Source organism: Strix uralensis, chromosome 9 (genome assembly GCF_047716275.1).
Source record: "Strix uralensis isolate ZFMK-TIS-50842 chromosome 9, bStrUra1, whole genome shotgun sequence".
Classification (NCBI taxonomy): Eukaryota; Metazoa; Chordata; class Aves; order Strigiformes; family Strigidae; genus Strix; species Strix uralensis.
Window position 1 is genome coordinate 24,204,713 of NC_133980.1, and position 18,130 is coordinate 24,222,842.

General features: G+C 36.4%; 1 protein-coding gene across 15 annotated transcripts in view; it reads left to right on the forward strand.

Annotated features, from left to right (window-relative positions):
* The window catches only part of PER2 (period circadian regulator 2), a 48,379-nt gene that overhangs the window by 6,675 nt on the left and 23,574 nt on the right, over positions 1–18,130 (forward strand). For 2 of the 15 annotated variants that reach the window (XM_074877746.1, XM_074877760.1), the window contains exons 2-9: positions 721–776; positions 3,855–4,106; positions 9,307–9,408; positions 10,661–11,135; positions 12,052–12,120; positions 15,148–15,302; positions 15,823–15,944; positions 17,505–17,706. In XM_074877746.1, the coding sequence (XP_074733847.1) occupies positions 10,879–11,135; positions 12,052–12,120; positions 15,148–15,302; positions 15,823–15,944; positions 17,505–17,706 (805 nt within the window). In that variant the 5' untranslated portion in view covers positions 721–776; positions 3,855–4,106; positions 9,307–9,408; positions 10,661–10,878. Of the gene's footprint in view, positions 1–720; positions 777–1,835; positions 1,882–3,854; positions 4,107–9,306; positions 9,409–10,660; positions 11,136–12,051; positions 12,121–15,147; positions 15,303–15,822; positions 15,945–17,504; positions 17,707–18,130 lie in introns of those variants that run through there. The other 13 variants (XM_074877748.1, XM_074877754.1, XM_074877747.1 and 10 more) reach the window with 12 other exon arrangements.

Genomic DNA, 18,130 nt, shown 5'->3' on the forward strand with positions numbered 1-18,130 from the left:
GAGCTGGCCCAGGTTGTTCAGCACAGCATAGGTGAGATTGACCCTCCATGAGGTGAGCTTGATAAGTTCAAGAATGTGCTGGTACTGTGCTATTCATAGTAAAACTGAGTTGACTTTGTCCTGTTACCTCAGGCAAACTTTTTGCTATTAGTTTCTCCACGGAGAGAATAAGCAGCTTTAAGAACAACAAAACCAATCTAAAACTGGAAGGAAATTAAATAACAGTGGTGCCTTGGGTGCTTCAGGAATAGAAGTGACTGGTGACATTAGTTTAGGTCCATTTAGGAACCATCACTTGAGGACTGAGGGATTTATTTTTTTTTCCTGTTTGGCCCTCTGGGACATAGCTAAAGAAACTTCTTTCTCTGATTATTTTTTTTTTTTTAACAAATGTAAGTAAAAGTGTAAGTTTTAGTAAGCTGGAACAGCTCTCGCTTTAAGAATCTGTGCTTGTATTTTGGAATATGAGACTAGTCTTGGTCATGATGTTAATACTTTAGCTCAGTTGAATTAGCTCTCTGAAGAGTGCTTCATCTGCTAAGGCTAATTTGGAATTTTATTTTTTCTCATTTTGTATTCGTAGTCTTTATAACTGTTCTTCATCTGTGGAATATGTATTTTACATGGCTGGACTTGTATTGCATTATTAGATGGACTTGATTTATGTTTGAAATAACTTTAAATTTTGTTTATAAAACTTGGTGTTTTGTTTTTTAATAGGGAATATATTGATGACGCTTTCAGATTTGGAAGGATTGTGACTGGCACATTTTCAGGTGAGTGTTTTATGCTGTTCCCAAGACAATGATTTATAATATCAGTTGTTTCTCAGTGAGTCTGAACTGGTTTTTTTTGTTGTTGTTGTTGCTGCTTTGTATGCTTCCTTTGAGATGTAATGTCAGAATGTTGAAAAATAAAGAGATATTCAGGGCATTAAGTTTTTAAACACCTGTTGTATGAATAATGAAGCAGGTGGAAATGATGTGGCTTCTCTAAATCTTTAGGAAACTGAAATTTAGTGTAGCATCCAATATCAAGTGCTACATCTGTGTTGATGGCTGTGCAGAAGTTTATTAATAACTTCCAATCTTTTGATTGCTCTTGCAGGTGTGTTGAGAACTTTTAATGATGAGGAAAATTCTGGGGATCCAGAAAACAAAGTAGCTAGTGTTACTCAGATAATCAGGATGATAGCTCAGGTGGAGAAAGGAAAATGTTATGCTTTTAAGCTTTGATTTAGAAAGAAGGTCATAGTTTCCAACACTATTTTTTGGTCAGTTGTGTTCAACTTTCTAACAGGGTGATGCTATTCTAATCTCTGAGAATTTGAACATGTAGCATCAGAGATATTGACTTATACATGTTCAATGTGTGAGAAGCTGGTGACAAAAAAAAGGTTATTACAACTCAGGTGGGCTGTGTGGTGGATTAAGAAAGCAGAATAGATGGTCAGAACTATGGAAATATTTTGAAAATTAAGAAAAGTTGATGGTTATTGGAGGAAAAAAAAAAGGAAAATGATGGAGGCATGTCATCTGCGATGCAAAGAAAATTTATCCAAGTGGTTTTGTTATATGTGATCTGATGATGGGACAATATTGGCCAAGACAGGAAAGGAAAGGATAGCAGTTCTGGATAGTACTGTAATATTGCAATATGGATGAAATTGTAACTGAGATTTTGAGGGATAATACTATAGTGTCTGATTAGTCTAAATGATTGGGGGAAAAAAAAATTTAAATTTTTTAAAATTGAAAAAAAACCCCTGTGTTGTCATGGCTACAAAATGTGATCTGAATAGGCTCTTAAAGCTGACAGCATTTTCAATGCTGCAGGTGCGACTTCAGTTCTCTACAGATTGGTTGAGATCCTGTCATACAGGTGTGTTCCCTAAAGCAGGTTGTTCATTCTTTTTTAATATTTGAAATCTTCTATGCTTAGAATAGATATATCTCAGTATTGAAGGAAATGTCACGAGTTCTGTATTCTTTGTATACTAATCCTTCTGTGGAAATGACCTTGAGATGCCATACATGGATATACTCTTTTAATTCTTGGGGATTTGGGCATACTCACCTGTATGTTTCCTCTGATAAATAACAGAAAACCAGAAGATTAGATTTAACTGCCTCTAATTCTACTCATACTGATAAAATGCCTGGTTTGAATGACTTGTATTTAGTTGCAGATAAAAATCCTGTTGCCGTAGATTTGTCTTAGCTTTCAGTTAAATTGTAGAAAGGCTTATCATGAGAATTTTAAGTAGTTTACAAGGACTGTTTTTTCTTAATGTCTTCCTAAATGCATTAAGTAGATGAAGCTAGTATGATAACCAATTAAAATGGTACATGCTGCTACTGCGAATATCCTCTTCAAACCTAGACTTTGTTAAACCTTTTTGACTTATCTATGAAAATGTCATGATGGAGGTCATCAAACTAGAGTAGTGCTATGTCACTTCATAAATAGGCAAGTCCTTGTGGCTAATTTCTCATGGAACTTGATTGGTGAAGGCAGAAACTTAACTTAATTGAGGAGATACAGGTTACAGGGAGATGAGTTAGTGTGAGGGAATTGGAAGAACTGTCTTTAAACAAGGATTTACCTAGTGCTGAAAGACATTCTACATTTTCATGTCCAAGCTAAAAATTGCAAAATCTGCAAGTAGCTCCAGATACAGCAATTTCTAACACTTCTCATGGTCAGACATAGAGAGCTTATAATTTAAATCCTGTTTTATCAATTTATGGTATACAGAGGCAAAACATTTAAAGAACCAGTGTACTCAGATTTGTATCATAATCTGAGGCTTGTAGACTTCGTATTGGCTTTGTGACGTTATGCAGAATGGAATGTTGTGAATAAATTCTTCCTTAAGTCTGGCCAACACAAATGTACTTTTAACAGTTGGTAGACGTGCAGCATTTTAAATTAAGGCATGTTAACATGGGCTGTCTTCCAAAATGGTTAGCTTGGGATTTGAACACTGTTCCAAATTTTTGTTCCAAACATTCCTTCTGCATATTCAAATGAAGCACTTAAAGTGATGTAATTATTAGCCACACAAATGTTGGTCTCCTGAACTTCCGATTTTTATTCTACTATTTCTTTGTGTTACATGGCAGTGGCATTTACCAATAGGCTTAGTTTCCTAGATTTAATAGAAGATTTTCTTTTTCCTGCTGAAATTCCCAGTATTCTCCCTGGGAAACTGTTTTTATTAGGAAGAATAATAGTGTTGATGGACTTTAGTACAGATTTCTGAACATAAGGAAACTTTTATTTTTACTGTGAGGGTGAGTGAACAGTGGAACAGATTGTCCAGAGAGGCTGGGGAATCTCCATCCTTGGAGATATTCAGAACTCATCTGTGGGTGCTCCTGGGCAGCCTGCTCTAGGTGACTCAGCCTGATGACCTCCAGAGGTCCTGTTTGACTTCAGCCATTCTCTGAACTGAAATTTTGTAACTGCCTAGTAAACTCTTTAATGCTCATGTCAAGCCTACAGCAATGTAGATGAATTTAGTTCAGGTGTTAAAATGTTATTCTAACCAAACTTCTTAAGCACTTGGAGCTCCCCTCAGGCATTTTGCTCTATTATCTACTGGGGAGGTTGGCCCTGCATTCTTAGTGGCTGTGTCAGCCCATGTGGACCATGTACATACTATGCATGTACATAGTATGATATCGTACTGATAGTGAATCAGAAGGGTTATTTTATCTGGTGTAGAAGATTCTGTTATTTTAAAACTCTGTAAGACCTTATTTTAGACCGCAAATGTTTAAAACGCAAGTTTGTGTCCGATTCTTCTGCTGGATGACAGTTTCATGTTTAACCAACATTTATCTGCATAGGCATGGCATAACTGTGAGCATCTCTGGTATCTGTTTGAAGAGGACACTGTTGGGGGGCCCAGGTATTTCTTTTATATTTTATAGTTATAGAGGTGTCCGGACTCTGTAATGGTCAAAGATTTCCAGTAGAAGAGGATGAGACAAGAATTAAATGCTTGTGGGAGACTCTGGACCTAGGCACTTCGTGCTTTTGATGCTAGCTGGGAGGGAGCTTGATAAACACTTTTAACCAACTTTTCGTAGAAAAAACAGGTAAGAAACATGCATAATTGTTATGATTTGTGTTAGTAGAAAGATGCTTCCTGTCCCACCCCCCTACAGCTTATGCAGAAATTAGATTGTTCTGTGTTTATTTCATCCTAGAACTGTGATTTCAGTCATATAGATACTCATTCAGAACTATTTTTTGGGTATAAACTGGGAGTTACATTATTTGAAGCTAACACATTTTTAGCCTAAAACCATTCTTATTCTTAAATTCAGGTTTGAGTTTCTTCACTGAGGAAACAATCTGGTTGGAAGCATCCTTCCTGTGGATGCAAGGGCCCTGGCCTGCCGCTTATCCTGACCTCTTCCAGTATAGGTGCTGCTGTAAATTCAGGGTGGGACTTGGACCAAGGCTATGTCTTCATTAGTGCCTCTGTTGTAAAGTGGCAGCTGTAAGCAGTGGTTAATTAGGATCACCTTTATAGAGATATTACTAACTTTTACTTAAATAACAGTCCTGTGTTCAGGATTCTCTTGAACTGAAACGTGAATCTTTATCAACAAATTGTGAAATGAATGCTGTGAAATTTAGATTTTATGGAAGCATTTGTGATATTCTAGATGTTGATAATTTTATTGACAGAAGTAGAAAATTGACTTACACCTCATTCCTTGTTAAGAAAAAGAGCAAAACTTGCTTATGACTTGCAGTGAGATGAGGAATCTATTAAAAAAAATTATTTTTTTCAATTTGAAAACTCTTGCAGGAAATTGTTAAGCATCTTTTGTTTTTCTCATAGTGAAGTTTGAGAATACTGCCATCTGTTTTTTTTTCTATCCTAGTGAAGGTATTCTATTAATTGTTCTGTCTTTTGCCACAAAAAAGTGAAGCTCTCAGTGTTACTGCCGGTGAAGTTGTACAGTTAGACAAGTCACTTCTTGGATTATTGTTTGTTTTTCTACATTTATTCCTAACCTTTTGCTACTACCAAGCATTTAATTATTGTCTAATTGCACAGGGAGAATGCATTCATTGTAGGTGTTAATTTTCAATTTTCTCTAAAATTGCATGATATGATTAAACTGCTGCTAGTTATTTGTCATTTGAATGAGAACTTTTATCATTTTGCAAAGCAATCTCCAGAATACCCGTGGAAACTCTTCTTGCTGATAAGATTTTCAGTAAAATTGAATCCTGACCATAAGGAATGTCTCCTATTGGTGCTAGTACAGTTAAGAGTCCCCAAATATTCACATGTCTAAAGTATAGTCATAAACTGTGGTGTGCCACTTGCTTCGTTTGGGAATATTGGTAAGTTCATATTAGTTGTGGATTTAGACTCAAATCTTCAGATGTTCTCCTCTTACTCAGTTCTTGAATTAGATAATTTTGACTCTGGATTTTTAGTTTTTCATTCTTTAAATGCCAGAACTAGACACGATTTTTTTTGTATGAAAAGAAATCTGGAAAAATTTGTTCTCTGAATATAACCAGATCTCTGCTGAAACAAGATTTTTGAGTTTAAATGTCATAGTTTCAAAAGAAATTTGCTGCCTTGGTGCTCTACAGTCCTTTTTAAGAGGGTTTTTCAAAAGCATATTTCTTCCAGCATTTGTACATACATATTTTAGTGTGTTTTTCTGGGAACACAAAAGTTAAGGCTGTTCCCATTGTCTTACTACAGGATAAAGGAGCTACTGTAGCTAATGAATAACCAAAGACATTTTCTGCATGTCTAACCTGGCATATTAATGCCTACATTTGTCCTTAGTGCTCAGTGGAATTATGTTGCCTTTTTCATACACTGCATCAAGATCTTAAAGAGTTCTAGTCTTTGCCAGAGTGGCTTTGGGAGTGTCTAGAAGAGTAGAATGTTTTTTGTGAGCCAGTTGCCTTAAAATCAAGCTTAACTGGTGCCAATTTAAGATTAAGAAGTTTATTTACAGAGTCAAAGTAGACAACCTCCCTTAAAAGTTTAGAAAGATGGAGTAGTAAATAAAGAGAAAAATGGCTTAATGTACTTCTCTCAAGATCAAATCTAAAAGAGCTCTTCCTCTGTTTCCATGTGACTGTCTTCACTTGCTTACTGAACTTGGTATGAGACCCAATTACCTTCCTCAAACTGTGGTAACAGGAGAGAGCCTCAGACTGGAAAAGCATGTTAGCTTTTACCTTTTCATTTTTGTTTGGTTATGGATTGGAAATTTATTCAAGCATATAAATGGAATGAATATGTGCAGTTTATTATGGCAGTTTGACTGAGATTAGTTTCAATGTTAATTAATCTCTCTGGGATGACTGACCCTCTGTGCTCCTGAAGTGTTTGCATGGTGCTTGTGTGTGTATGCATCCAGATGTTCCACTTAAGGTCTTCCTCTGTCTGAGAGTAAAGTCTAGCCAGATGCATCGGTTTTTATCTAAAACGAGGCACGGAGAATGGTGTAGGGTAATTGCCATTCTGTTCTTTTTTTCACAGTTATTCCAATCTCTTCTTAAAATCTTTCAAAATTTATGGTATATATTAACATTGCTACTTTGGAAGATCTTGGCTTTTTTATTTATTATACAAGTTCTTGTTTAAGAAACACTCCTCTTCCTTCTTTCCCCAGAAGCTCTTGGAAGCCTATCATAATGTTTTTCTTGTTCCTTCCTATTTATTCTTCCTGTATTCCTTACTCTGGTATGTGCCTCTGGCACTGATGTTTTTGATATTTTGAAACAGAAGTTGTTTTGTGCAAGACTGTTTTCAGTGATATTAATCTTCCAGTCCTGCCTAAGAACAGCATTCCGTCTCAAGGAGTTGAGCCAATTCTTCTTGAAAGATACCTTTAAAAAGGTCAAACTTGTATCATCTTCATTACTGAGCTACTCATTTTTGTTTCTGGCACCATTGTCCTTAGGGTCCAAATTGTAGTTATGTAGGAACTGCATAGATACTTGCTGTGGGCAAAGCTGCAGAAGTTCCAGCATGTTGCTAATTAGAGACAGAAGTAACACAGCTTAAGTGTTTCCTAATACACTTCTGCCAGCTATCAAAAGGAACAGAATTCACATGGTATCTCCTATAGGCCAGTACCTATTTCTTTTCTGTTGGTGATTCTCTTAGTTTGAACTCATTGCTTAAAGTAAAAATAATTTTAAAAACCCTGAAATGTTGACTCATTGGATTACTCAACTCTTGTTCAAGGAGGCACAGGAAATTACTCAAAAATTATTGGACAGATTATATATATATATTTTGGGAACGATTCTCTCCCACCTAAGGAAGCACTATTGAAGTTTCCTATAAATACCTGACAGGAGCTAGCCTAGGTGTCAGGGAAAGGAGAGGAGACGAGACAATAGATGATATTTGGAGGTGGAAGAAATTACTCATCAGTGGTTTAACAGCTCAGAATTTCAAACTGTGTAAGATTCTGCATGCTAGCTATGCCACAATTCCATTGACTCTTAAACTTCCAAAGATTACAGAAAAGACCGGGGAAATAATTTTCCAAGGAAAAGTTGTTTCAAAAGAATATTTGCGGACAACTCTTGAGGCTGAAGATACTATCGTATGTAATACTCTGGCTTCAGAATTCAGGAGAAGAGGTTTCTCACACTTAAAGACTGAAATACAAAAAGTTTGCATTCAGAGTAGGAAAGCTGTGGTACAATCATTGCTCTTCCCATAAATAGCACAGTTTTCCTGATACATGCTTTAGTATGATATTGAGCTAATTAATTATCTTTAGAGAATTAAGGGCTATGCTTAGAGTCTGTCTTCTGGCAGTTCATGTTTATGAACATATCAATAGTCATTTATATAGCTTTTTTTAAGCTATTTAAGAATAGCAGCCCAAAGTCGGGTGTTTTTTTTGGTGGGTTTTTTTGTAAAGCTTTTTTCCCTCCCTCTAAAGAAATCATGTAACATAGTTTACTAGCAGATAGTGTTGTTTTGGTTATGGCAGTATGTTTTTCTCTTGTATTTAAAGCTTGGTCTAAGTAGCATTTGGTCAAAAAAATGTGAGGAAACCCGTACCTTGGGCACAGAATATAGTATGAGGAATGTTCAATCTTACCTTAAATTCCTATAAGTCGGCCGTCCTTTTCAGGTGATGCTGTGGCTGTCTGTTTTCCAAAAGCTTCATTTTAATCACGATGGGGTTAACTTCTGTAATTTTGATGTGCCTAAGGCATTTATTTGAAGTGGACAAAATGCTGTAGATGATCTCCAAGGTTACCTTTAACCTTCACAGAGAAAGTAAAAAGCCATCCCATTGCTAGCTGAGTAGTGTGCTGGAGTATCTTTACTCACTGAATCCTATATAGAACTTCACAACCTCGGTGTCCTCTGAGAAGTAATAGTACAGATGACAGGTGAGAAATGGCTTCTTGAGAGTGGGTTCAGTTGTTTAACCAGACAGATGCTCTTATTTCTGCAATACTTGAAGTAGTGGTAAGAGCTGGGTGAGAATGGATTAAAACATTTATAGGATGCTCCTTACCTTTACAGTAACGGGAGGTTTGTCTCATGTGCGGTCCATATAGGTGTCCCCAGTGCCACCTTCTGTATTCACTCTTGTGAGCCCTTTGAGTGTCTATATTCACTGCCCTGAGCCCTTTTCAGTCACTCTCAGACAAAATGAGTTGTGGCTAGCCCTGCATTGTTAAGCAGGGACTGTGATACTGCAGATAGTAGTATGGATATCACTAACTAGTCAGGTTCATTAGGACCATATGTGGTGAGAGCAGACAAGGACAGAACTTCATTAAAATGTCTAGCTAAGAAAGGCAAGTGAAAGTGTGAGCTCTATCTATCAGAGAGATTAAATCAGAGATGAACTGTCTGATCTAGTTAATCATTGGCCACCAGAGTGTGTGCCATTGTGAAATATATTAGTTTCATCTAAAAGTAAATATTCTTTTATTGCATGTTCCAGTTATGTAATTTTTAACAGAAGTGTCTTACTTAGTCCAAAAAAACCTGTTAGAGCTACTAAAGTATAATTTACTGTCTGTATACTACTGTTCAATACAACAACATAATGGGATGTCTATAATCTGGATTAGAGTACTTGAAGTGAATACATGCAGAAGTGAAATACTGGTATATTTTACTCTAGCCAAAGGGTGGTGTTTTATTATGACCTGTAATGAAGTACTAGTGAATAATCTTGTAAAGAAAAAAAATTATTTGTATACCATTACTGATAGCTTAAATGAATGTCCTTAAACTACACTTCCTCTTTCAAATGAAAACAGATATCTTGCATACTACTTTGGCCAAACGAGGAGACGAATAGTATTTTCTTCTGAAAAACTCAAACTAAATGTAAAATGTCTGGAAAAACAGCAATTAGGAGGGTAAGAAAATAGTTTCAATTTTTTTGTGGGGGGGTGGGGTGCAGAGGGAAGTTGAGTGATGGTGTGTTTTAAATGTTTTCTGTTACAGGCTTTCTAAAAAAATATATATATTTGTGTTTCAAAGGAAGCTGCTGCAGTTAATATTAGCAAAACTTAGTTGTAGATTTTTTTCACTGACTTTGTTATTCTAGTCAGAGGTTTATTATCCAACAATTGTAATCTTGGATATTTTAAAGGAAAAGAGAGGAAGGAACAAACATGGTTCTGTTGTTTTAAAAGCAACCCTTTTTTTTCCTGATGATGAATTACATTGTTCAGAGAATCTTAGTTCATGGGTTTGCAGTATTGTCTCTGTGGGTTGCTGAAATAGACAAGCAAATGAGCCAGATTAAATATCTTTATTTTATTCATAAAGTTGAACTGCTCTCTAGTACTTCTCCTCTGTTGGCTCTTCAGTATTAGTCTGTTCTTAATTCACTTCCTTATACACTCTGATTTTTGAGCCTGGTGCATTAGAATTTGCTTTAAAGATGGATTTTTTTTTTTGCTTTGTTTTAAGTTTACTTTTCTAAACAATGCAGATTTTTTTTTTTTCCCCTGAATTAGTGGTAATCAGTAGATAAAATTGTTCTCAGGCTTATTTGTATTTTAGAATTTTTTTTGTTGATAAATAGGCAGGTTTGTGTAGTTAGTTTCCCTGCTCCTACTGTGTGTTTGGTCTACTTACCTATGGAGCTCTTGTACAAAAAAAGAAATGAAGAATTGGTCAAAATGGCAGAACTGATCTTAAATGGAAGAAACAAGATTATGTATTTTATAAAACCCAAACAACCTCCAGACCAAACGAGGAATCCTCTGATGTCTGAACGTAATCTTTTTGTTTACCAAGGTAAACTGGAAGCCAGGGGAATGGTTTCACTGAAAATAGTAATAGCTATTGTCTAAAACCAGGCAGTAAAATTGCCAAGTATTAAGTAGGAGAAGAGAAAAGTGAATATTTAAACTTTTAGGGAGTTTTTAATGTTTATTCCACTCCTTTTTGTGTGGGTTTTTACTAAAACATAAATACCTTTTCCATGATAAAACATTGTTAGGTTTGCAGTTATATTTAAGTTAAACTTTTCACTGTTCAAATATGGAATATATTAACCATGGATATTACTTTTAATTTCATCAATCAATAAGAATTCCAGTTTGTCAGCAAAAGCAAACAAGAAAATAATTTTTTTTTCTTCCTTCCCTCCCTTCTCAGATTTGTGGGTCTGTACTTCCAAACAGAATTTGTACAGAGAGAAAATTCTGAATATGGCTTGATTTGCTTTTGATCTTGGCAGTGTTTCTAATGAGTGTCCCGTGGACTCTATCAAGTTCAGGGGGTTCTACTCTAGCACTGGGGAGCAGAACCCTGAGCAGCAACCTGGTATCAGTGAAAACATTTCTTCGTCATTCTCTTTAAAAGAGCAACAGAAAATGAGTGATTATTCTGGACTTGCAAATAACCATAGCCAGATGATTGCTGAAGACTCAGAAATTCAGACAAAGCCTGAACACTCTCATGAAGTTCTTCAGGAAGATATTGAAATGAGCAGTGGATCAAGTGGAAATGACTTCAGTGGAAATGACACAAATGAAAACTACTCAAGTGGGCATGATTCTCATGGCCATGAATCTGATGAAAATGGGAAAGATTCAGCAATGCTCATGGAATCTTCAGACTGTCATAAAAGGTAATAGTTAATATTAAATAAATTTCACTTTAATTTTTGTCACTAAAGGCTTTTTTGGTTTGAATCTCATTTCTGAATAATAACTACGGTGTTAAGTGTATCTTCAGATTGAAGCTGAGTGTTCTAGTTAACTTGTACTCTCTTGTATGATGTAAATTGTGTGATATAATTGATAAAGAGGTGTCTAGTGTTCCATCGGGCTAGCTTCATTTGAACCTTTCTTCTCGACATTGTGCGTTTAATTAGTCATATATTATTTTGTAAACCCACTCCTACAATTGTATATCAAAAAGTGTCAGTCTATTCTTACGTGTAAGGATACAACTATGCTATTTTCATTTTTAAATAATAGTTTAGTGTACAGCAGTGGTTCTCAACCTGTGTTCCATGGACCCCTGGGGGGCTGTGATGTTGTCACAGGGAGGGGGTCTGTGAAGGCTTAAAGCAGGGGTGAGGAACGTCCAGCCCAGAAACATCTGGTCTGGCCCGTGGCGAGTGGGAATCATTGCAATAAAGATATTATAATAGGAGTGTGCGCATTAACAGACTAGCTTATTTCCCCTTCTCCAAATTTGAAGACCCTTCATGAGAAAATTGAAATAAATATTTGATGCAGTCCAGTGCTTTAAATCTTGAATTAAGTCTTGGTGGTCTGCAGCCACAAAAAAGTATTTAAAGGGGGTCCGTGGTGAAGGAAAGGTTGAGAACCCCTGGTGTGCAGAACAAAGCTACGGTAAGAGTCACCTTCTTAGACAAACGTGTAACAGCTATAGTTTCCATTTGTGGTACCAGGCAGAAGCTTTTAAAGTGGGTTTTTTCTAGGTAGCTGGTCATTAATAGGAAAATATAAAGCTAAAATGAACTAAAAATTGTTAGGTTTACTAATATTAATCTATTCTATCTTTCCTTATTCTAGTTCAAGCTCAAATGCATTTAGTCTGATGATTGCAAACTCTGAACACAATCAATCTAGCAGTGGATGCAGGTAAATTCATGTGCATATATTTTCAGTAATTTGCGTGTATGTAATACTAAATGCTGAAAGTTAGTGTTGTGTGTTTGGTTTTTTTGTTTTTTGGCTAAACCTGGAGGGGTATGCAAGAAGTCCCATCTTTGATTCTTTTCCTGTCCATAACCTATTAAACACATTGTCAAATTAGAACTTTTTGTTGCTGTTCTATGCAAGTTGTGCAATAATCTTACAAGTCATCTTACTTTGTTTTGATTTGGTAGCTTAACTCTGTAATTGTATTGTTATGGTTCACTTTGAATATTGCTTCAGCTCTAGTGGTTTTTTTGAAGCTTTTCTTTAAATTTTCTGCTCTTCAGAATTTGGTCTGAAGCCCTTGCCTGGGGACAACCTCGTAGTGTTTTAACATCAGAATTCACCCATTGAATTGGATGTGTTCTGATGTCCAGCAGCTGTATCATCTGCCTCTCCTGTGTTCCATTTGCAAGGATTCAAACCTCAAGTCTATAAGGGTAAACCAACATCAGCCGCTGGAATCCCTCTGTATGAACTCTGCTTCTGACCTTGATAGCCTTGATAAAACTGGTGGCATTGATGGCTCAAATCAGGACACTTACGCCCTACTGTACTTCTAGGGTTTTTTTTAAGTCAGCTTCTGATCAGGAGACCAAAACCTGGTCCTGAACAGATATCTAGCTATCACTTACTGATGTTAAGACTCCTGTCTACATGTACCTACCTGAAAGTGTTTCTACCTGGTAAATTAAAATTACCCCTTCGCAGCATTTAGTGCTTGATGAACTTATTTTCTGTGTCTGCCTTGCAGGCACCTAGAGATCTTGTTCCATGCTGTATTTTCAATTGGAAATTGTGTTCTTGGGTTCATGTTCCTTAGTATGAAAGACAGGGTGAACCAAAGGCATCTCTTAATCTTCCTTTCCCATTGATTCCATTTTCTCCACTGCAAGGTTTTTGGGGGATTACTTATTACAGGTTTTTCTGATACATCTTTATTTTAGATTTCATTAATATCTCTCTGCTCAGAAATAAATAGGAATCCAGATAGTACAGTGTTTTCCCCAGCCGTCAGGCACAGTGCTAGAGGGTTACAGAGCAGAATCTGATCATCTTTTGGGAATAGGAGACTAAGGATGTCTAGAGAATGACCTTCAAAGAGAATACTAACAGACTGATAAGCTATAGGTTTAGTCTTTGATTCAAAGACTGCTGGGCTTTGGGTTCAATATTGGTACCAACCAACAAATTTAATATCTGTAGGAACCTTTCCAGTTCACTGTCCATATAAAGCAAAATGGAAAGCTCCTCTATCTTTATAGAACTTGCTTATTCTGCCCTCTGCATGTCATGCCTTCCCTGTGGTTGGCCACTGTGCCTGACGCTACTGATCTTTGGAAAAACGTTTTCAAGTTGTATCACTTATTTTCCAAGGAGGCCCATCTTCTACCTTTCCTGCTGCTGTAGACTAATTAGGAAAGGTTTTTTTCTTGCAGAAGAGTGACTGCTCTTACGAAGTATGCTCGAAGAGTACAAAACCAGCAGTATGCCCAGTTGTTTCATAATCTTTTCCCTCTCTCTTCTTCCGTACTGCCAGCATAGAGGGTGGTTCTACTAACAAGGCCCTGTTTGATTGCATCAGTTCAAACTGTCAAGCCATGTTGTAGATGTGATTTTAATATACAGCATGAACATGTTTCCCAAGGGAGTACTATACTCTTTTGTCTTATCCCTTGTCATTATTTCTCAGCACAAAATAACTACTGATTAAGTGAATGCTATGTTTCTCATAGTACGTTGCGATGTAAGCAAGAACAATGTGTATCCTCTAGTAGAAGTCAGCTTTGTCACTTTCCAAGCATTTTTGGTGAAATACACCCAACACCTGTCAGGTGAATTGGTCAGCCTGAAGAACTTTTCAAATTTCCCAGAAAAATATTCAGAAATCCTCTTGAAAATTACCTAGAAGCTGAAGCCACTTCGTTCAGCACTTCAGACAGTGTGGTGCAGTTGCCAAGACTATTGTTTCTTCTGTTAGGGTAACTTCTTAGAGACTACCAGCCGTGACAATCAGGTGGTAAGAGAAGAACTTCCTTTTGATGGGAAGGAATTTATTTTTAGGAAGGTTTAAAGCTCTAGAATCATCTTGATTGTTGATGACTGATCAGCTTTTAAAATCTACTCCAATGAGAAAGACAAGGTGATTTTTCATTTTAACTGCTTCCTACCCACCTGCCACCCATCTTTGCAATCCTCCCCCTCCTTTACCTCCTTTTTGATTTTGTCAAGTAACTTTTAATAATGGGGAGAGATATCGGGAACTGCAAAGGAAAACAATAATCTTCTGATGTTAGCACTGATAATCTCTGTAGTTTGACCTTCTACACTGTGACAGCACTTCTGGACATGCACCTGAGAAATGTGAATGCAATTTCTGTCTCCAGCCTCCTCTGAATCTTAACCTTATATATTTAGTCAAGGTTTCTGATCTTATTTAATGTATTGCCATGCTTAACTGCGATACATTGTTCCAAGGATTTCTCTGGTAAATTGATGCTCTTCCCACTGCCATTCCCTTTTCAGGGACCTTTCTTATGAGAACCTGCTCAAACAGGAGGTGGAGATCTGAATGGGCCTCCTGCTTCTCTCCTTTGAAGTCCATGAACATTTCTTTGAGTTTGAATTTAAAAGGAACTAAGACAAATACCACTAAAAAGGGAGGAGGGAAACTGGCCTAAAAAAAAAAAAAATTCTCTGGTGCTTGGGTATATGTACTGTTGCACATACAGGGTACACTTTACAATAAGACTTCAGGTGGTGGTAAATCTTTCATTTTAAATGATTCAAGCTAATTTAAGAGTTATTGTAAGTTCTGAATGTTGATACTAAGTACTGGAAAAGTTTATATGGCTAGCTGTACAAATTTACGTATGTGACAAGTGTCAGAGTATATTTGGGCTTCTGTGAGGATGGTGAGTCACTTCAAGCATTCAAGTGACATTTTATTTTTTGTTTTTAATCTTACAGTAGTGAGCAGTCAACTAAAGCCAAAACACAAAAGGAATTGCTGAAAACGTTACAAGAGCTGAAAGCTCACCTTCCTTCTGAAAAGAGAATAAAAGGCAAATCTAGTGTCCTAACGACGCTGAAATATGCCCTTAAAAGTATTAAACAAGTTAAAGGTAATCAAGTATGATACTACCTAGATAGTGCCAACCTGGATAAAATTAAACATTTAAAATAGGAATTTAAGTGCAGTTGTCTGTGTAAAGCTAAGTTTATTTTGTTGAATAATCTCTCTAAGCAGATGTTTTCATGGTGTTCCCATTTGTTGGCTCTGTTGACTTGTGTCCCTTTTGGGAGTTAAAGCAGCTTTCTAGATGCTTGATATTTTACTGATACTTTGTTGAGTTAGAAAATTAATTTGAAAACAATTTACAATTTCATACTATTTGAACTGTCAAACAGACCAAAATATATGATCATGCACATATGAGTATATAAAGATGGGTAAATTTATTTGGGTTATTGATGAGGAAGCTCTACTGAGGAAAAACTAATTTGGAATAGTACCTAGATTTCCCAACTGCCTATTCTGTGCTTATGACAAAAAAAAAAATTGGCCACTTGCTGCTTCCAGGCTGGATGTTTATTGGTGAGATTTTAAATCCTGAATGTATGTTGTTTAATGTTCTTGTGTAGCCAATGAGGAGTATTACCAATTGTTGATGATTAACGAATCCCAGCCTGCTGGACTCAACGTGTCATCTTACACTGTGGAAGAAGTTGAGACTATAACCTCAGAATACATCATGAAAAACGCGGTGAGTATGGTGACCCAAGTCAGCAGCGTGCATTGAAAACGTTTTCTAGAACTGGAGTTCTCAGGCATGCCTTCTTTTTACAACACAAGAGTTGGTATCTAGACCAATAGGCTGAAGAAGCTGGCTTCTGCCTTCCAGGGGATGTTGAGTAGAAACTCTGAGCCTTTGCAGGCTTTGCCAGCAGCACCTTGATCTAAGCTTTTTTCTGCTAGTTAGGTGGAAATAAGTAATCTAAACAACTTGGTCCTCTGAAATGTACCTCATACCTAGAAATGCTGGTGTGATGTACTTCAACATCTGTGTGATACAATGCACTGTGAGACAGCATTAGTTTTCACTTTAGAACACCTGCTAAAGTTGAAGAGTAATTCTTTCCAAATTTTAGTCAAGGCACACTGAATTGTTTTGGTTTATCCTTATGAGTAGGGATTATTTGATTTTTCACCAGTTCTTTGTGTTAGTGTGACTGAAAAGTGATGAAAGTGTTGGAATCACTGTGTATTGTGTCCTCTTCTGTGGTATTTGTCTAGTCTTTGCAACTGATACAGGCTGTTTGATCCAGTGATACTGTGTCTTCTCGCCTAGATAAGAACAGCTATGATGGTCAACGTAGTTTTCAGCAGTAAAATGATAGTCTGAATATTTTTATTAGTTATTTTCCACATTTTCCCAGTGTTTTAGGGATATGTTATGGAGTCTTCAAAAAATAATTGCATCTAAACTTATTAGACTACTGTCCACTTCTTTTTTCTGAAGCCTCTACCTTGAATGTATGAAGTTCTGAAATCAATAAAATACTGGCATGATGGGGGAATGTTCCCTCACTTGAAGTTAGGTGCCTTTTGTTGTATCTACGAATAGTTAAGGCTGCCCACAAGGTAAAATAAGTAGGAAGGCTAGAGTACAACTGAGAACTTCAGCCAAATATAAACATTGTTCAATTGATCTGAAGCATCTGAGTTTGTGAAACTGGTATTCTGACAACAGCTCTTAAGTTTGTGTATATGTCAGTGAATAGAGCACTAAAGGTTATGACGTCAAGAAGAAAAAATGATAGAAGTGGAGTGTGTGTATGGTTGTGTGGGACTTTTTTTCACCTGTCTACTCATTATTTTACCAAGTGGTTTAGAGCACCTTTTTTCATTTTGCAGTGGATGGACAAGCTAACATGAGCAGTCTTTCACAAAACAGTTGAATTTCATAAATGTAAAATATACCCGTAACAAGCACAAGCAAAATGTGCAGTTTTATAGCTGGAAGCTCTTTAATTCTTAATTTGTAAATTCATTCTACATCATAAAATTTTATACAATGATATTTAGGGCTTGTAACCCATTAAGATGCTAGTGTATTATTGCATAGTTCAAAAAGCTTACTGTCTGTGTCTGCATAAGCAGATTAATTTTACTGCTCCCTAAACAGATGCAGTTCAACACTGTTTCTGTAACTTTTATTTTGAACTTATTCATGCTTTTATATCTTAAGTGTTTTTATAAGAAATACATACTGGATTGAAGAATGTTTTAAACTGTCTAAATAACTTGAGATTTTTGTTTTTAGGATATGTTTGCTGTAGCTGTTTCTTTGATTACTGGGAAAATTTTGTACATCTCTGATCAAGCTGCTTCTATTCTCCGCTGTAAGAGGGGCTATTTTAAAAATGCCAAATTTGTGGAGTTCTTGGCACCTCAGGATGTCAGTGTGTTCTATACTTCTACTACCCCGTATAGATTACCATCATGGAATATTTGCAATAGAGCTGGTGAGTGGTCTCAACAGCAGATATTTCTCTGACCTTCTTTCTGTCATGCAAATGTGTTGAATAGTTGAATTGATTTTTAATATCCTTCCATCCTTCTCTATCACTTTTTGAGGGTATAACACAGATGCATTATTAGAACATCTCTGAAAAACGCTAGATGTGTAACACACTACTTATAAATCAGCAAGGCTCGTCAAGTCTTCTGAATGTCATTGTTTGTTCTCGTACCCCTTTCATCCAAATGATGAATGAAAACAAAGTAGGTGTTCATGGTAAATAGTGGGTTTGCTTTCCACTCTTACCAGCAATCAAATGACGACAGTTTTTCTTTAAAATTACTTTTCTTCAGATATAAAGGGGATAATATTCTGCCTCTTTCCTTTTAAAATGGTTGTGATTTGAATACTGGACACCTTGATTACAG